This window comes from Macaca fascicularis, chromosome 7 (assembly GCF_037993035.2).
Source record: "Macaca fascicularis isolate 582-1 chromosome 7, T2T-MFA8v1.1".
NCBI lineage: Eukaryota > Metazoa > Chordata > Mammalia > Primates > Cercopithecidae > Macaca > Macaca fascicularis.
In genome coordinates, this window is record NC_088381.1 from 56,478,033 (window position 1) to 56,497,761 (window position 19,729).

Sequence of the window (19,729 nt, forward strand, 5' to 3'; positions counted from 1 at the left end):
CACCACTCTGGCCTTCTGTTCCCTGGATTTGCTTTCTTCTGCCTTAAGGCCTTTGCACAGGCCATTCCCTTTGCTCTCACCACCCCCTTTGTTGGCATAGCTCTTCTATTTATCAGCGAGAGCGAGCGAGCGAGAGAAAGAGAGAGAGAGAGAGAGAGTCTGTACACACATAAATGTGCTATTTTTAAGACTAAGTTTTGGTAAAAAAAAATTGGGAAGTTTTCTACTTTTATCCAATGTTCTATAACAGTTTAAATAAAAATGATTGATTCTTTTAAAATGCCAAGTTCATTGTGACTCTCTAAGGGAATTATACCATGCACCTTTCTCAAATCTACATGACCCCTTGAAGGTGGAATACCTAATAACATCTTGCAGAACTAGTGTTTCATTCACTCATTCAATATATAGTTATTGAGTTCCTACTAGGTGTCAGGCACTTGCTCAGACAATGGTCTCCCTGTGTCTAACTTCAGCAATCATAAAAACAGAAATAGTCCCCATCAAGGCTGCTGGATGCACAGTTCTAGTGGGCACCATTCACAGCCTAGTGTATGTCAGGGGTTGGCACACTATAGCCCATGGGCCAAATCTAGCATAGCTGCTGTTTCTGTATGGCCTGAGAGCTTAGAATAATTTTTACATTTTTAAATGGTTGAAAACAAAAGAAAAGTTTTACTGTAATATAGCCACACTCATTTGTTTTTGGATTATCTGTGACTGCTTAGTTGTAACAGAAATGGTATGTCTCACAAAGTCTAAAACATTTGCTAACTGACTCTTTACAGAAGAAAATCCACCCACCCCTATGCAATGTGAACGGTGCCCCCAGAACTGTTCAGTGCACAGCTGGTGCAGCTGTAACCTATGGCCCTGTCCCCATTCACATTGAACAGTTAATATAGTGAGAGACCTAAACACAAAAAGAAATCTTTATTTAAGTGTGATGCATGCAACAAAGAGAAGCATAGGGGCTCTGGGACAGCACGACCAAAGCACATAAACCAATGGTGGCAAGGGGCATGGGGGTGGTCAGGGACATGGCAACCAAGGAAAGACATGAAGAAAGAGTAGGATTGCTGTCGGAAGGAGAGTAGGGTGGGAAGAACATTCCAGCAAGAGAAGTGGCCTAACTGCAGGACATGTTCATTTTGCCTGGTTCACTTCCTGAGCCCAGAAAGGGGCATGATGTACCCAAGGCCAGTCCAAGGCAGATAGGGCTGGGCAGGAGCAGGACAAAATCAGGCCCCTTCACTCTTGCCCCCACACCCTGCCTGTTGCATTGCACCAGTCACTCATCATGGGTTCCGGGCCTGCCCCTCGTCACCCTCCAGCCCATGCAGACAGGATGAATTGATTGTGGCATGCTCTCCTGCTGAGCCTCATCATTCCCTCAACTCAGGGCTCCAGGCAGCCACTGCCAATCAGTCAGCACAGGAAGCAAGATATAAACCATCTGTCACCAGGACAGGATGCCTCTTGTCATGGGCAACACCTGTGGTTCCCAGCACACGGCGCTGGGCATGGTTTTCATTAAAGGGAAATAGCCAGTCTCTAAGCTTATTGTCTTGACTGAACAAAGCCTGCTGCAAATGTTTAGTTCAAAGATCTTTTCCCCCCTATTTGAGAAGTACACAGTTAACACCCTCCCCAGGTCTGCAACATCCTCGATGAATCTGCCAAGCTGGAGAGAGGCTTCTGTCTTCCCAAGGACCTTTTAAAATGAGCTTCAGTAAATCACCAAATTAGCATCAGGTTTCTAATGTGGCTGTATATTTCAGCCTAAAAGCAAATCTAGGAGAGAGCTACATATGGAAAAGCTTTGCAGCAAGTGAGCTGGCAGCTCCACTGTGGCTTATGACACACAGACCTTTGTGCTGTGGTCTGAGGCAAGGAGAGCGGCGAGGTTCACGTCCTGGATCGGCCCCCCACAGCGTGGACAGAAAGTGAAAAGGTGGGTCTCACACACAAGGGGGAGTTCTCCAACAGAGGGTGCATGCCCAGACCTGTGCTGTAATGACCCACACTCATTAGCAGTGGGGGCAAGGAAAATGGGTTCCTGGAGAGGATTCCAGCCCATTATTTAACAAGGCAGCAGCGGGAAGCTGGGGCCTTATCATTAAACAGATCTAGGTTACAATCCCAGCCTGCCCCACTCGCTGTGTGCTATTGAGCATCTCCTGTCACCTCTCTGATCCTGGCTCCAGCCTCATGGGTGCCTCTGAGGATCAGAAAGCATGCAGGTCAAGTGCTGGCAGAGAGCCCAGCACAATGCAGGTCCTATAAAGCACTGCTGTAGTATGGGAAGTGCAGTCCAGAAACTTCAATCCTGCAAAGCGCTGAGTGGGGGCTGTTTTAAGGTCACAAAAAAATAATAATTCCAGCTGTTCCTTACATTTGCAAAAAATCATAGAGTTTAAGATAGTGAAGCTTGTGCTGTCCCCAAGTGACCATGTATAAGGCAAGGATGATCTGGAGACCATCATGTTCCAGCTCTTCCTTCCCACTCTGACCCCTGGGGAAGGAAAGATTTCTGGCTTGCACATGTTTGAGAACAGGGACCAGGGTAGAGAAGAGGAACCAGCCTCATCAGACTTGCAGCTATTGATATAACCACCAGGTCTTCTCACTTAATCTAGGAAGACAATAGAGTAAATTACATTGACTGATTTTCAATGTTGAACCAGCCTTGCATTTCTGGGATGGATCCCACTTGGTCAGGATGTATTACTCTTTTTATATATTGCTAGATTCACTTTGCTATTTTGTATATATGCACATGAGGGATATTGGGCTGTAGTTTTCTTGTGATGTATTTGGTTGTGATATGAGGGTAATGCTGACTTGTAAAATGAGTCAGAAGTGTTCCTTCCATGTTATATTTGATTTTGATTTCTTGCACAGTGCATTATTATGGAGCACCTGGGCTATGTTGGGCTCTGTGCTAAACACTTTACACCAAGTCTCTTCTTTGATCCTTTAGTGCCTGTAAGAGACAGGTACCATTCCTGGGGCAGCCTTTTCTGATGACCTCTAGAGTCCATATTCTAGAGGTCTTGAGAATTGATCAGGCTGCTGCTATTTTTCCTGAGATCAATAAAATTGCTAAGGTAGGCAACAGTTGGCCTTGGGCCCATCGTAAAGAAAGTGAAATGGGCAGCATCCTTGGGATGAAGAAGCGGCTACCTGGGGAGATGGGGATGGGTAAGGGAGCTTCTCAGTCTGAAGCCTGTGGAGGATGCCACTTGTCTTTTTCTAGGCAGGCATGCACACTGCCCAGGAGGCCCTGAAAGCATCACATTCATAGTGTCACTATTCAGAGCTGGAGGATCTTAAAGAGCATCTAATTAAACTTCTAAACCTATTTGATGTTTCTGACAAAGGGTTACTCTTCTGGATTCTTACTGTGATGGGGAGCTCATTACTCTTTCAAACTTTTGCCTCTGGGTCCACCAGCCTTCAGTTATCCAGCCCCCTACAAGGCACCAGGGAAGTGTGCTCAGATGCACATTTGCCTCTGCTGGCAGGATGCAAACATGTGCTGGGCAGTCATGCCTGCTCAGGCCCTGGAGTCCCTCCATGCTCACTTAGCCTCTCTACCAGCCTCCCATCTTCCACTCTCCCCAAGGAGTGCCCCCCGACATGGCAGAGGGGCTAAGCTTCCTGCAACAGACCTGACCATGACATTCTCTACCTGAAATGTCTGATGGCTCCTTCCTGCCTCCAGAATCAAGTCCCACTCTCACCTTTGGGCCTTTGCACATGCTGTTTTCTCTACCTGGAAAGTTCTTTCCTCCTCCTTCTCCTGTAAACTTTCTCGTGTCCTTAAAGACTAAGCTCAGACACCACCTCCTCCAGGAAGACTCTGGTGGTTCTCACATTTCATGGTAAACATCTGCTGGATCATTTGACTTGATGGTGGGGTTTACATGGCTCACTCTATATATGTGAACCCAGCACGCAGCCAGGCACTCTGTGTTGCTTGTTTGTTGAATGAGCGAGTGGATGAGTGTCCTTGCCTTTGGTGGGGCTGCTGGCTACCAACCCATTCCTTCCATCCCTAATCATTGCTGGGGCTCCACCCTATGGACTGCCTTGTATTGACAAGAGAAAGGGAAAAACAGATTTGGGTAAACCTTTCCACTTGCCCTGCTGAAGGGCACTTGCCCTGTTTTGTTTCTGGGTCTATCTTGAAGTCTATCATGTTTCCTTTTAAGGTCATTGTTGAAAATATCAGCTTCATGAGAAGGCAAAATCCCCCCCTTTCCTCCTTCTCATTTGTTCTCCATTAAAGGTATCTGACCTGATCCATTCAGTTCTTTGAAGATAAAAATATAAAACCATGTTGTGATTTCTTTTTTTTTCCGAACAACTTTTGAACAAATGCTGTGAGCTGGCATGAATATTCTCTATCAAAGATTCCAGGTCAAAAGAATTCTATTTCAGATGAATCAATGAAGTATAATAAAATTATGAAAAGGTAACAAACACAAAAGGACGCCTCTTAGCGACGATGATAAATCGTCACCAAAAGTTTGCATTGGTGGCCTAATATGCGAACAAAGTACAAACGACATAGAACTACACCACTGCCTCCTGAAGTAAACCTCAAATAAGGAGTCATGGTGGAGATAAACACAGGCAGCCACCTCTGTTTATCTCAAGCCTCCCATTTTGGTGCCATCTGGGACCAGTAGCATCAGCAGCACCTGCAAGCTTGTTGGAAATGCAGTCCCCTGGGCTCCACCCAGACCTACAGATGGGCTTGTGTTTGAGAATCTGTGAAGTCAGCTGAGCTATCAAGGGTTTGCTCAGCAAGGAACATGTTCTTCACATTTTTCATTCAAATTCCAGGTCACTGAATCTAAACAACCCACTTGGAGTTTCTGGGTTAAATGTTACCTGATTTCACACACACATAATTCTTTTTTTGTTGTTGTTTTAGTCAATGCATAAAAAGCATTTATTGAACGTCTAAGAACTGTGATCAACATGTCTATTAAAAAGCAACCTTGTGGGGCCCTGTGATTCATTTTCTGGAAAAGGTCTCATGAGGCCAAAAGCTATTTTCCTCCTCCTGCCTGCTTCTCTCTCTGTCCCCCATATTCTGATGCCTTGTCCACATCTGTGATGTCACCTGTCCCACTCCAATGACTTTCAGTTTCTTCAGCCCAATCTCTCAACTGAGCCTCAGACTCATGTCTGACTCACAACCTCATACACCCCCACCCTGGGGTGTTCCACAGTCCCCTCAAACTCGGCACATCACACTGTTAGGGAAAGGGGAAGAGGAGGACACAGGGAAGGTGGCCCTGGGTCCCAAATAATCATGCAGAGGGCTTGAAGAAAAGGCTGGTTGAGATTAGTGAAAGGACTGAATGCTGAATATTTGAAAAGAAATGTAGTTGAATGAACATCTAGGGGAACATAATGATTTACTTTAATTAGTAGATGACATTCCATTGTAAATAGCACGCTGTTTGTATGTCTTCATTTTTGTTGCTTTTATCTAGTTTATACAATTTTATCACCCACCAGAAAGCTCATTTAAACCATTTCCTTTTAAAAAGAAGTTGACAGCAGAAGAGCAGCCATCAGCGCAGCCTTCTGAAGAACCATAAGCCTCATACTAATGCCAGGGTCACCATCTGGGAGAAGTGACTTCTTTGTAAGGCATGTGGGTAGCGTGGTCCACAGCAGAACTCTAAGGCACCTGAGAATTGTAAGCTTCAACCTGGCCTCCAGGTCATTATGATGGCATCAAGGTCGAAGAATATTTTATTTTACGTTTTGTAGCTTGATTTATAATTCTTGAACATTTAAACCAGGGTTCCTTAACTGTGGCACTACTGACATTTTGGTTGGAATAATTCTTTGTTGGTGGGGGACTGTTCTGCATATTGTAGGATATTTAACAGCACCTCTGGCCTCTACTCATTAGATGCCAACAGCAACCTCCTTCAAGTGGTGACAATAAACAGTGTTTCCAAACATTCCTAAGTGTTCCCTGGGGAGCAAAACTGCCCCAGTTGAGGCCCACTGGTTTAGACCTATACTTTGTGAGCCTACATTTGTGCCCCTGCCCCAGATCCCACAATTGTTGGGGTTGGTGGTTTCTAGCCACGTGATCTTGGGCACTTCCATCCTCTCTGGGCCTCATCTGCACTTGGTGGGAAACACATGAGAGAGTGTGTCAAAGCTTAGCTGCGGCCAATGCTCACTAGTCTCCTTCCTGCCTTGGTCAACCTTTAGGGGTGCTCACCTGTTCAGGAAGATGCTGCTGACATCGTCATGTGTGATGGGAGGCTTCTTGGAGCTGGCGGCCATCCGCAGTGGGCGCAGGAAATTGTTGACAAGGATGTGCAGCTGCTGCACGTACTCAGCCTCAGCCTCCAGCATGCTGAACACCACCTGGTTCCTCTTGCGCATGCTGTCGGCATGGGGTGACCGAATGTAGTCCTGGATGATGGTCTTCCACTTCCGCCGGCACAGCCAGCCCCGCAGGAAGCTCTGCACCTGGGCAGCAAGACCAGTGGGGAGAGGCTCCTGTCAGGGAGTCTGGACCACTGCTGTCCTTCGAGGCTGTGAGCTCCCCAAGGGCAGGGACCCAAGGCTTTGTTATTCCTATGCCGGGCATGTAGCAAAAAGAGCTCAGATGTAGATCAGGCCTGGCTCTGTTGCCCACATGATGCAGGGCAAGTTGTTTGGTTGCTCTGAGCCAATTTTCCCATCTGTAAAATGGGGCTAAAGAGATGATGGCTAGACTGAAAGTCTGGTCCACAAATTGGACTGGCATCTCTGAAGAGCTTATTGGAAATGCAGATTCTCAAGCCCCACCCCAGACCTCTGCAGTTTAACAAGACCCCTTGGGTTGCTTTAGAAGCACTCGCTGGAGGGCAAATGTGGCTCCATGTCTCCATAATGGGAGGTCGCCTGAGGATAAAGGGTTGCAGGGCTGTGCTGGGCACGGGTCATACCTTGCCTTGTCTAATGACTTGCCTGAAAGCCCAGAAGTTTCAATTAAAGCTCTTCTGGATAGAAGGGTGATTATCAAATTGAACAGAACATGGAAAATTAGTTAACTCATACTCAGCCCTCATCAGCGGCTTCTGAGTGCTGGGGCCTGCCTGGAGCTTCTCCTCCTGACTCAGTAGGGAAATGAACAGAGACACTTAACTCAGTTGCCTTGGTGCTGGGCTGCTTGGAGTGGCCTCGTGTTGGCAAGAACTCGGGAAAGGGCCTTGATTGACATACACACAGAGAGTTGTCTTAAGCTGTACAGGCTTCCAATCAAGGGCTTCTGAGCTGTACAGGCTTCCAATCAAGGGCTTCTTGCACAAGGACTGTGCAAGCTCACAGTCCACACTGGGAGGAAGGGTGCTGGGATGAGCCACTGGGGACCAGGCAGAGGTGCTCATACAATATTCTCCACTGAAAGGACCACTGTCTCCAAACAGCAGGTACAGTTGTCCAGGGGCAGACCTGCTGGCTAGAGATGGGTGCTGTGGAGAGAAGAGGCCTGCCCAAGCCCCAGGAGCTATCTCTGAAGATAGGAAGGCCTTTCTCAAAGAGGGAGGGGCTTACTCTGAGGTTCCAGGAGGGTGAAAATAGAGCGATGGGAGGTGGATTTCAGCTAGCCTTTAACAAAATGTTCCAACCAGAATGCTCCAAGTACAGGGGTGGACTGGGAAGCTCACTGGGACTGTAGCAGAGAACATGGTGGGTCAGGGCATCTCTGCCCAGATGGGACTTGACTCAGACCCGGGTGGCAAGTCCCAGTGTCTGTGGGGCCCTGGCAGTTCCTAGAGGTACGTGAAGCTGGCTGGGTGGGGCAGGGGGGTATATCATAAGGTGGCATCTCTTGCCTGGGCCAGCTGCTGTCATGTGCAGGAGGTGGCCTGGGGCTGCTGGACTTTCTGCTTTTTAAGGAGATGTCGTGTCCCAGCAGCATAGCCTCTGGAGCTTGGCCGCCAGGGTTTGAATGTTACTCTGTATATACTTAGCTGTGTGACCTTGGGCAAGTTCCTTTGCCTCTCTGTGTCTCAGCTTCCCCATATGTAAAAGGAAAATAATAAATAAACCTCAGAGGATTTTAGTGAGGATAGAATTAATCTGCATAAAGCTCTTAAAATAATGTCTGGCACATAGAAAGTAGTTAATTAATGTTAGCTATTTCTAGTCTTAAGAAACCAGAAATCCAGATTTTTGTGTGATGTGTTTAGCTTTTAAAGCACTGGCAACAAATTTTTAAAAATGTAAACCAAAAAAAAGCCCAGTGGGATGAAAATCTCAAAATCTCAAACACACTGGTAAGCTGAACTTGGCCCATGGGATGCCAGTTTGCAGTTTCTAGGGATGGCATTGGGGTCCTTTTATGCACTCAACAAATAGGATTCTGTGGTTTCACCTGTTTTTCTTAGGGTGAGTCAGGCTCCCCTGCCTTGAGTCTGGCAAGCTACAAGCACAGCCTATGCCCCTTCCCTCTGCCACACCACCACAGGGTGGCCCATGGTATGTCACTACCTGGCCACTGGGCAGATCCCTGGTAGCTTCTGACATGTCTGTTCCTCCTGAACTCTCATAGGGTAAAAGCAGTGAGGTCCGAAAAAGGCTGGACTACTGTGCTGGGTCTGCTGGGGACTCAGGAGGTACTTGTGAGAGGTGGCGTGTACATGGCAGTGGGGGTCGCATGCCAGGGAGTGGCAGCAGAGAGGTGGCCCTGGGGGTCTTGGCAAGGTGAATGACAATGTGAGGAAAGTGGTCAGCTGAGAGTCCCAGGCCTGGGCTTCTGTCCTGGCTTTCCCCACTCCTTCCTCTTGTGGAACCTTGGTTTTCTTTTTTTTTTGAGACGGAGTCTCACTCTGTCACCCAGGCTGGAGTGCAGTGGCATGATCTTGGCTCACTGCAAGCTCCACCTCCCGGGTTCACACCACTCTCCTTCCTCAGCCTCCCGAGTAGCTGGGACTACAGGCACCCGCCACCACGCCTGGCTAATTCTTTGTATTTTTAGTAGAGACGGGGTTTCACCGTGTTAGCCAGGATGGTCTCGATCTCCTGACCTCGTGATCCACCTGCCTCGGCCTCCCAAAGTGCTGGGATTACAGGTGTGAGCTATCGCGCCCGGCCCTCAGTTTTCTTATCTATAAAATGGGGCTGAAGCACTCTACCCCACAGGAATAACCAGAAGAAATGACAAGGTACCCGTCAGAGATAAGGGGTTGTGGGCTCTGTCTTTGAAGCTGAGGTTGGGGGATGGGGGCACGCCCTGAGGACAGTGGGACTGTGGGTGGATACTGCCAACCCTGGCCTGGCTCTCTAAAGAGAGAGCTCCAAAGAGGGCCACCCAGAGGGATAGTACAGACCTTCTTAATTTTCTTGATGTCGCTGTCTTCATCGTTGGGAGCAACAGTCTGGGTGGACTGGATGCGCTCATTGTCCTTGAGCAGGGATGCGATCTGCAACAGAAACACAGGTCAGCCTGCAAAGGGCACTGGTTCATGGAGGCCCCAGGTCTTTGGGCGGTGGGTGGCAGGCACAGGGTGGCAGCCGGCCCTGCCTCTTCTTCCCCAAGAACCATGATGCCACAGCTTGTGATTCTGACTCTGTGCATCCAGGTCATGGAACCAGACAGGCCCCAGACATCTGTGAGAAGCAAGCGCTGCATGGGGGATGGGTAGACACTTGGGTTCCAGGCCAGCTGGGCTGCCCAACCAGAGTGACCTTGGATGAAGCACTTCTGCTCTCGGGGCTGTAGCCACCTCATTTGTAATCTCAGAATTTGACCTAAATCTGTGATTCTCCTCCCTACTCCCCAAACCACTTAGTCCCTTTATTTTATAATTTTTGCTGTGATAGAACACATGTAACATAATATTTACCATTTTTACCATTTTTAAGGGTACGGTTCAGTGGTATTAAAGGCATTCACAGTGTTGTGCAACCATCACCACCATCTACCTCCAGAACTCTTCATTTTGTAAAACTGAAACTCTGTACTCATCAAACAATAACTTTCCATTCCCCTGCCTCCCAGTCCCTGGCAACCACATTCCACCTTCTGTGCCTCTGAATTGGACTCCTCTAGGTAGCTCATCTAAGTAGAATCATGCGCTATTTGTCTTTCTGTGACTGGCTTATTTCATGGTGCATAATGTCCTCAAGTTTCTTCCCATGTTGCAGCATGGGTCAGAGTCTCCTTCCCTTTCAAGGCCTGAGCAATATTCCCTCGTGTGTGTAGACCACATTTTATTTATTTATCCATTCCCCCTTTGATGGGCATCTAGGTAATCCCTTTATTTTTCAAACAAAATTGTATCTGGATATAAATCAGATAGAGCAGGTGGCTCCGGGTGAAGCCCTGCTGGCTTGGCGCTTTCCTTCCTGGGCAGCCCCAAAGCACCTCTTAGAATCAGAGGCCTATTTTAATCATAACCTGGAAACTGCTGGCCTAGAAAAGTGGAATAGCTCTTCGAATATCTAGCTGCTCTAAACATCTCCATTTGCATAATTTGGGGATCACAGATGTCGACATAGCTGCAAGAACAAAACCAAGGCATGGGGCCTAGGAGAAGGTGCACCTTAAGCTGCACTGTGGCCAGGGGCCTCTGGGACTCATCCCATAGACAGGCCAGTGGTGTATCCTCCTGCGCAGGGCTCACCCAACCACTCCAATTCTGTAAGTCCTTGTTTTGTGTCCTGTAGCAGGGTTCCCACTGCACCATGGACTTTCCTGTGAAAATGCTGGAATTGCCTGTCTACTCTTCTATCTTTCCCGTGAGCTCTAAGGGAGAAGGGATTGCAGCTGTTTCATTTATTGTGCTCCTGGTGCCTAGCGCGACATTGGGCACTCAGCACATTCTTGTTGTCTATACAAATAAGTGAATTAAAAAAAAATCAGAGCAACAGCAGCAACAAAAACATTAACCAAGGGAAAACACTGCAGTAATGAAGCCCCGCATGTCTAAAGATAGTAGCTTGGAGGATTCTATGAACACAGCTACAAAGCCCAGTGCTGTTCTCTCTTGGGAACACATGGCTTTTGTCCCCTCAAGGCCACTTGCTGAACCACAGGATGAATGGGTGCTCATAATTGAGCAAATCAAGCACTTTGAAAGCAAAATGGAACAGTTACCCGCTCTCCACTCCTTGGTTGCTAAAATTACCCCTGTGATTGAAGAGTGGCCGAAAATATCTAACTGAGAAATAGTCAGCATGGAGATGGGCTTTTCTCCCCTCCCCCTCCCCCTTTTTGATCCTTTGAGAACATTTGCACATTGAAATGATGACTGATTCTTTGATCTAGACTCTAAAGGGCTAAGAAACACACAAGTGTGTGTACACACAAACACACACACACGCCTTTGGAGCCTGCTCAGTCAACACCTTAACCTTCAGCTTCTCACCTCTGTGCCAGGATGCTTTCTTTGCCAGTTTTGGGATTTGCACATAGCAACTCTTTTCACTTTAGGATGGTGATATGTGTGTGTATGTGTGCTGGGGTGGGGGAAGTGGTCTGTGTTTAAAACTGATGGTGCTCTTCTCAGAGAGAGGCATGCCGGGACATCTACTCAACAGGGACCAGGGCAGAAAACAGATGCAATTAGGTCAGGCACCATGCTACATGCACAGGCAACAATGGCAGCTTTGGAGTCTTTATTTAAGGATCAGGCTAAGTGGGCAAAGCTCTGGAGGGTTGCAAGCCTGGGGACCCTGCAAGAGTCTTGAACTATGTCTAGTCTTGGCCAATTGCAACTAGGAGCCAATATCGGGATGGTGGTGGGAGCCCCAGGCCTAAAGGGCTCATGGAGGGCTCATGGAGGCAGCCTTTCCCTGACACTGGCAGGTGCCTCCTGGAAGTAGATTTTGCTTTGCACCCTGCTTTGTTTGGTTACATCCTGCCCCTACTTAGTTGACCCTGGTGAATTACAGCCATGGGGAAGTGGACCTCTGAGTCACGCCCTGTCTCTGACTGGCTGACTCCACACCTGGCTCCATGCCTGGTGTCTTGGCTGGCTCCTGCCCACCCACCACCCTCAGACTGGCTTTCTTTGCCCCTAGAGGCAAACTCTTACTTGCTACACCTGCTTTGGGCATGGTGCATTGGCTCCTGCTCCACCCTACTCCCCTCTCTGGAGACACTTTCTTTAACCCGGAACGTGTTTAGTCAGTGCAGTAATGGGTGATGGAATTAATCCAGGTCTTTTGCTCTTTGTTAGCAGCCAAGGGTTTACTAAAGATTGCTGCATTGCTTGCTTTTCAAGCAGGTGCCACACAACTCAGCTGTCTCGCCTGCTTCCCTGCCTCCCTCTGTCCCCATCCAAGCCCAACAGGTGCCCCCATCTCTGTTTCCCTTTGTGCCAACCTTATCAGCATGTTCTGATGGTGTCTGTTTGGGCACTGTGCCAAGTGCCCCTTCCCTGGAGGAGCTCCCAGCCTAAGAAGGAGGTCAGGCATTCATAGAGATGACTTGCAATCCAACAAGGCCAGGCCAGAACAGAGCTGTGTACCCACTGCCATGGGAGGGCCTCGGCCAGGAAGTGGCAAGGCTCCCCAGGAAAGGTTTTGAAGGGCAAACAGGAGTCCAACAGTTGGTATATGTGGGGGAGAGAATTCAAATAGAGGGAATGATATGAACAAAGGCATGGGTGTGATAGAGTGTTGTGTGCCAGGGCAGCAAGTCTTAGGAATGGGGGATGGCAGGAGATGGGCAGCAGGGCCACAGCAGGGAGAGTGGCCATGGAGAGGGGGTGCTGGTGGGGAAGGACCAAGGCCACCCTCCCCTCCTTTCCCCAGAGCAGTCTTCTACCTATTTTATATATTGGGGTTCCACATCAAAGTGTGTTTGCAAAACTGATTCTAGGCCAGTTGCGATGGCTCACACCTATAATCCCAGCACTTTGGGAGGCTGAGGCAGGTGATCACCTGAGGTCAGGAGTTCGAGACCAGCCTGGCCAACATGGTGAAACCCCATCTCTACTAATAATACAAAAATTAGCTGGGTGTGGTGCCTGTAACACGAGCTACTTGGGAGGCTGAGGCAGGAGAATTGCTTGAACCTGGGAGGTGGAGTTTGCAGTGAGCCAAGATCGTGCCATTGCATTTCAACCTGGGCGACAAGATTGAAACTCCATCTCCAAAAATAAAAATATAAAAAAACCTAAAACTGATTCCAAGGCTAAGTGTTCATTTTGAACCTTAGGGTAAAGATCTCTGCAGTTCCCTCCACTGTCAGCTTTCTGGGATATGTGTGTTCCCATGCCAATAAAATATTACAGCCATCTGCAAACTCCTATGCTGCCCCTTAGGGCCTGTCTTAGCTCTCCAAATTTACTTCCAATTGCAAATGGGAGAGAAATAGCTATTAAGAAAATGAAATCATGCCAAACTGAGCATTCTAGAGGAGGGGAGGAGTCTTCTCAGAGGCAGATGTTCCCTTATTTAGATGGTTCCTTGATGGGGTTTTCTGGTAATGAAAGAGAAGGCCTGATAGGATTGTTTAGAAGGGAGAGAGGAGACTAAGTCAGCAGGGGATTGATTGTTTAACTTAGTAACGTTACAGGTGTGTCAGCATGATCTCCTGTTACAGAGATGGCTGGGGTGGGTGCCCCAGGATGGAGGGTACGAAGGGAGAAGAGACAGGCTGGCTTCATAGATGTGTGGCCTGTGCATTTGCACAGAGCCCCAGGCTTACAAGGGCCCAATGGTTGGTTTAAGCTTCTGCAGTTGCTGTCTTGAAGTTTTTAAGGGCCCCACATTTTCTTTCGTGCTGAGCCCTGCCAATTACAGAGCTGGTCATGAAAAAAGTTACAGACAATAATATAATGGTAAATTATAAATGGTAAAGCTCTCTGAAAGGAAAACTGACTTGCAGAATTTGCCAGTTCCCATGATGTCAGCCCATTTCTAGCTCAGCCCGTTTCAAGCTACCAAAGGTCAAATACGCAGCTAGCGAAATTCTTGAAAATCTAACAGTTGGCTCTTGCAAGCTGGTGTTATAGAGTGTTGTGTGGATGGCCAATGGCCAATGGTAGAAGCAGGCTCTGGCACATCACTGGATGCAGGGGGAAGATCTTGTTAGGGAAAGAGGTTATGGACAACAACAAAAGTGGCACGTGGGAGTGTGAGGAGAGAAGTCAGTGTGTAAAGGGGAGGTTGGTGAAGGATGGTTGTGGCAGGAAAGGCTGGGTGACATGAGGGCAGAGGTGTTTTCTATTCATTTTTGAGCTGTTTTCTGTTTTAATAGTGGAGTGCCCCTCCATTCTGTTACATACAACAGCCTGTGTTACAGGTTTAGGGACTGAAGGAGGAGCCTCCTCTGAGTCGTTGTTGGGACTTTTGCAGATACTCTGGTTCTCTCTCCTCTTGGAAATGGTGCGTTGTATTTCCCAGATCCTCTGAAGCTGGGTACAGTCACGTGACTTGCTCTGTCCAATGTGACGTGAGCACTGTGCCATGTGCCTTTCCCCAGCCCAGCCACATGACTGGTGAATTTCTTGATGGCAGAAGCCTCCTTGGCTTGTCTCTCGATCACTGGAGGATTTTGGGGAGCAGAGTCTTCAGCAGAACTCTCAATGGACACACAAGAGTCAGTAATCAACCTCTGTTGTTTTAAGACATTCGGATTCGGAGGTTGTTACTGCAGCATAATCTAGCCCATTCTGACAGATACAGGTAGTGACTACTCAAGGGGAAAGAAGCAGTGAAGACTGAGTGGAGGCAGCTGCCGTGAGAAGTGCAGTGACAGGTCAGGAGAGTGGAGTTTGAAAGCAAGAGGTGGCCAGGGGAATGTAAACCCCTGGGAATCCTCAGGAATATGTGGGATGGGGCCTGAGGAAGCTTATTTGGCCATCAGAAGAGAGGTGGACCATGAGAGTGTGGGACCATCCAGGCAACACTGTCATTCCTGAATACGTACTTTGTTATCAAGGTCTTCTCCTCAGCAGGGAGGGAAGGCTGTGGTGGGGCAGGCTCAGACCAAGGATTTCAGCCAGGAGATCCAGTGGTGGAGGCGAGAGACTTTGGGTAAGTTGCTTCCTCCCCATGGACTTGGTGTCTTCAGAGTCCTCCTGGCTCCGACAGTCTAAGACCCCGGGCCTTCCTCACTGGTGTCACTCTGTCCTGCCCACCTGATGGCCACTCCTCAGGAATGAGCTCTGTTTCCACTCTCCTAGAGCCCACTCAGAGCCAGCAGGTACCCTCTGACCTGCAGGACATATTTTTGCATATGTGTATGTGTGTGTGTATATATCAGGGGGACAGAGAGAGAGAGAGAGAGAGAGACCAAGAGAGATACTATGGCCAGAAAGCTTTCCTAAGATGGTCCTTCTTTCAAAGTCTTCTTTAAAAAATCTTTTGCCCTGAAGGGTAATACACTCAGTTGGAAGCATCGCTCCGAAAATTCCCATCAAGTGGGTCTCTACTGCCACTTTGAGACACACACACACACACACACACACTCTCACTCAGTCATGACTGACCTGCTTTCTGCTCCCCAACACCACAGGGGGCTCTGCCCTTTGCACCTACACCCCTTCTCTGACCTAAAGTGCCCTGACACCTTTTAAGGCCATGTGCAACATGAACCCACACCTCCCGGGCTGTAAAACAACTGACTTCCTGACTTGGGTTCACACCGCAAACCCTGCTACGGCACTGATGACACTCTACCAAAATCAGATCCAAAGGCAGAAACTTTCATATCTCTAATGCTTCCCACAAAGTCTGACAACCATCCATTCATCAAGCCCTTATTGAGTACCTACTATGTGCCAGGCCAAAAGAAGGAGTGATAAGCGACACAGCCCTGTCCTTATGGAGTTCCTGCCGGGCCTGTTGGGGCGACAGGCACGCATGGAGCCTGCTCTCACATGGTGAGCTGAGTGTGGGAAAGCCATGGGAGCAGACAGCAGGGAGCACCCTCCGGTCCAGGGGTCCCCCAGGGTGAGGCATTTGAGTTTGGTAGGATGTCACCAGGTAGGACGCTTGGGGATGAAAGGGCATTCCAAACAGAAGCACCAGCATGTGCAAAGGCCAGGAGACGGGTAGTGCACTGGTGCCCACAGTGAAGAGGTGAGTGCTTGAGGACAAGGATGAGGTCAGTGGTAGGTGATCTTCAGTGAGTAAGTGAATGAATGAATGACACCTGGACACCCTTGATCATGAAGCTAATAATCTGGTACTGGGGCTGGGCTCCTTCCCTGATCCCGTATAGGAGTTCAGTTTGGATTTAGGAATCTGTGTTGGGCAAGGATTGATCCCACAATGAACTGGGTGGGCTGGAGAGGGGACATCCCTGAATTGAGCTCTGGTAGCCCTGTGGGAAGAGGCTACCAGAGTAGAGTGGAAAGACTGGCAAGCAGACAGGAGACCTGGGTTCCAGCCCTCTGCCACTTCCCAGCTGTGTGAGCTTGGGCAAGTGACTTGGGCTTTTTGAGTCTGGTTCCTCCTGTGAAATGTAAGTGACTGATCCCATCAGGATGGTTGTGGGGAATGAAAGAAAGTATGTCTTGAAGGTGCCTGTTATCAGGCTAGCAGAGGTGTGTAGAATCTGGAATTTTTGTTGACCTTGAGGTTGCAAGCTGATGTTACTTTGGGCTTGGCTGCTGCGGAACAAGGTGGAATTGTTGGCTTTAGATCTTTGAACATTCCAGGCAGAGCTGGATTAGCAGGTGTGATGGGCTCCTATGTTCAGAAGGCCCTGCACTTGGGACTTCAAGCTCTTTTGTTGAAATTCTTAAAATAGTTTTCTCTTTGAATTGTGTTTAGTGAGTGAACTCTGATGGGACCATGAGCACACCACAGGGTCTTGGAGCCTTGGCTCATGCATGTTCCTACCTCCCACTGCTTTCTCAGCAACTTGGATGGGTTATTGACTGCTTATTCCTCACACTCTGGCATCCCAGGCCCCAAGACCTCTGCTACCATCTGCTCAGGGAGCAACTGGTTGAGTCAGCTGAGGAGACTCACAGTCTACCATCGCCCCTGGCCCTCAGCAGGTGCCTGGGCATAGGTGCAGGCTGGGGGCCAGTGTGCGCCCCACGGTGCTACAGGCTGGCAGTGCCAGGGTGCATTAGATGGGTGACTCAGAGGGAGCTCCTTGCCCACCCAAGTCCAGCTACTGAGCACATCCTGGCAGTCGGGGCAGGGCAGGCTGGAGGTTGAGGTTGGGTGCTGCCTGTCTGCCATGAGTTAGGTCAGGAGGCTGTGGGACAGGAGAATGACTTCCCTGGCCTGGGCCTTGCATTTTCACCTCGCATCAGACCCTGCAAATTGGATACCCAGCTGACTTCAGGAGTCTGTGTTTTCATTTTCCCCTCCTCAGTGCAGAGTCCATGGTCCTTGTGTGATATGGCCAGATGGTTCTGAGCATGCTGGTGAGGTGACGGGGGAAGAGATGATCAGATCATTCTGTGTCGGGGTTGATAGCTAGTGAGGGGCATCTAAGGGACTAAGAGCTGGTGCTTCCCAAGGTTTAATGTAAATGGAATCACCTGGGCTGTTGTGAAACTGTAGATTCTAATTTAGAAGATCTGGGGCCTGGCCTGAGATTCTGTTCCAGGTAAAACCAATGCTGCTGCCTCACGGCCCACACTTGGGGAAGCCAGGTGCCAAGAAGCTTAGTCTGGCAACAATGCCGCCTCCAGAATGCTGGCTGGTGGGCCCCTGCAGGAGCTTTCATCAAGATGGGTGGAGGGAAGGGGCTGCCTTGGAGTTGAGCAGAAGCCCACACTCTAGTGACCTACCAGTGACCCTGCGCCCTCCAGAGTCTTGGGCTATTAACGCAGAATGCTCAGTCAATACAGTTGCTGACACAGTAACTAGGAGCTTACCCATAGGTAATCTCACTCAATCCTCACAACCTTGTCAGGTGTTTATAGAAAGCCCTGTTTTACAGCTGCAGAAACTGAGGCACAGGCACGTTGAGGGACTTGTTCCAGGTTGCAGTCAGTAAGTGGCAGAGGTGAGAGTTAAACCCAGTCTGACCACAGGACCTTCTCATTCTGCCAGTACTACCACATCTTAAGTTTGGAGCCTGGAAGAACTGCATCTGCGAGCTGGTTCCCCTGCCCGTCATGTGGCTCCCCGATCCTGCAGGAGCCCAGGGTTTAAGATGTTGTGCCTAGGGCCTGGGCCCCTGGCCAGCCTTCTCCACCCGCCAGCCCGCAGTCACCTCTGCCTTCAGCCGCTCGATCTCGATCTCCCCATCCTCGATCTGCTGCCGAAGCTGCTTGGCTACGGTCTTTTCCGTCTCCACGATCTGCAGCAGGTGCAGGTACTTCTGCATTAATGCCTCATGCTCTGTGGCCAGGGTCCTGTAGCTGTGGACAGATGGACATGGCAGGTAAGATGCTGACTCCTTGTCCTCTGGCGAACCAAGCAGGGCACTGACCGGGAGAGGGGCTCACCCACCCACCTGCACTTAGCAGAAGGCCCTGACTCCCAGCACCCTGCAGAGTGAGAGGGCTTGGCAGGGTGGAGCTGGGGGCAGTCCAGGCAGGGAGACAGCTGGAGAAAGGTGGGGCGGTGGGCCCGAGTGCGAGTCTGCTCTAGAAAGCACATCTGCGTTCTTGTTCCCACCCACTTTTAAAGATAAATAACAGGGCTAGAAGAGAGAATCCTTTAGTTTGTAATGCTGTCCTATTAAAGTGTAATAAGATTTTGTGCTTCTGTTATGAAAATGAATATCAGGTTTTTAAGTTTTTCCAACTTCTCAAGAGACTTAATTGTTTTTCCTTGCAAAGGAAATTCAGCTGAGAGGCTGAAGGAGTCTGTTTTGTACCACCACACCTCCCCTCACCCCACGGGTGTGAAAATTCAGCTGCCTCATTAGTCTGTTCTTACTAATGGACCCCGTCAGAGTGCTGTAAAACAGGCATCCACCTCATCTGCAGGCTGCTTTGCTAGCCTCCCTCCCTCCTTCTGTCCCTCGTTCCAACCCTCCCTCCATCCTTCTCTCCTTTCCTCTCCTTCCTCCCTTCCCTTTCCTTTCCTATCCTTCCCTTTCCTATCCTTCCCTCCCTTCCTTCCTTCCCTCCCTCCCTTCCTTCCTATCCTTCCTTCCTTCCTATCTTTCCTATCCTTCCATTCCTTCCTATCCTTCTAATCCTTCTATCCTCCCTTGTGCAGGCGTGATCTTTACAGACTCAGAGACTCTCAGAGAAGGGAACTTGGGGATCACAAAAGACCAGCTGTCTCATTTCACAAATGAAGAAACTGAGGTCCAAATCACAGTCCATGAGTGTCAAAGCTGGAGCTAGAGTTGGGCTCCAGCCCCTGACAGTGCATTTGTGCCTCCTTTAGTGGTTTCATCTTCTGGTTTGGCATACAGTTCTCTCCACTGAAACATACACTGTAAAATGCACTTGATGTTGCATTTTGTACCTTGCTGTACATAAACACACACCCCCCACAGAGGCATCCCATAATACCAGAATATTGTACATACAGCACGAGAGAACATTGTGTCTCTACATGATATTAATATACTCCAGTGCCTTTTTTCGTACATAGGAAGTATCTATTATATATATGTAAATAAAAACTAAGTTGGGAATATGTAAAAATACTTAATATGGTTGTGGAAGACAGCCAGTGTCTCCCTTGATACAAACACACACACACACACACACACACACACACACACACACACACAGTGTCTGAGGGTTCAGTGATGCTTACAGTTACAGTGTCCCCCTCTGGTCTTATGGCCAACTCCATAGATAAGAGCACG

The 19,729-nt window shown here is 48.9% G+C and overlaps 1 protein-coding gene across 9 annotated transcripts in view; it reads right to left on the bottom strand.

Moving 5' to 3' along the window:
- RASGRF1 (Ras protein specific guanine nucleotide releasing factor 1) overlaps positions 1-19,729 on the bottom strand; it is a 320,023-nt gene that overhangs the window by 82,436 nt on the left and 217,858 nt on the right. For all 9 annotated transcript variants that reach the window (XM_073996501.1, XM_073996502.1, XM_045395885.2 and 6 more), the window contains 3 exons: positions 18,170-18,317; positions 9,363-9,455; positions 6,263-6,516 (listed from right to left, as the gene is read on the bottom strand). In XM_073996501.1, the coding sequence (XP_073852602.1) occupies positions 6,263-6,516; positions 9,363-9,455; positions 18,170-18,283 (461 nt within the window). In that variant the 5' untranslated portion in view covers positions 18,284-18,317. The remainder of the gene's footprint in view (positions 1-6,262; positions 6,517-9,362; positions 9,456-18,169; positions 18,318-19,729) is intronic.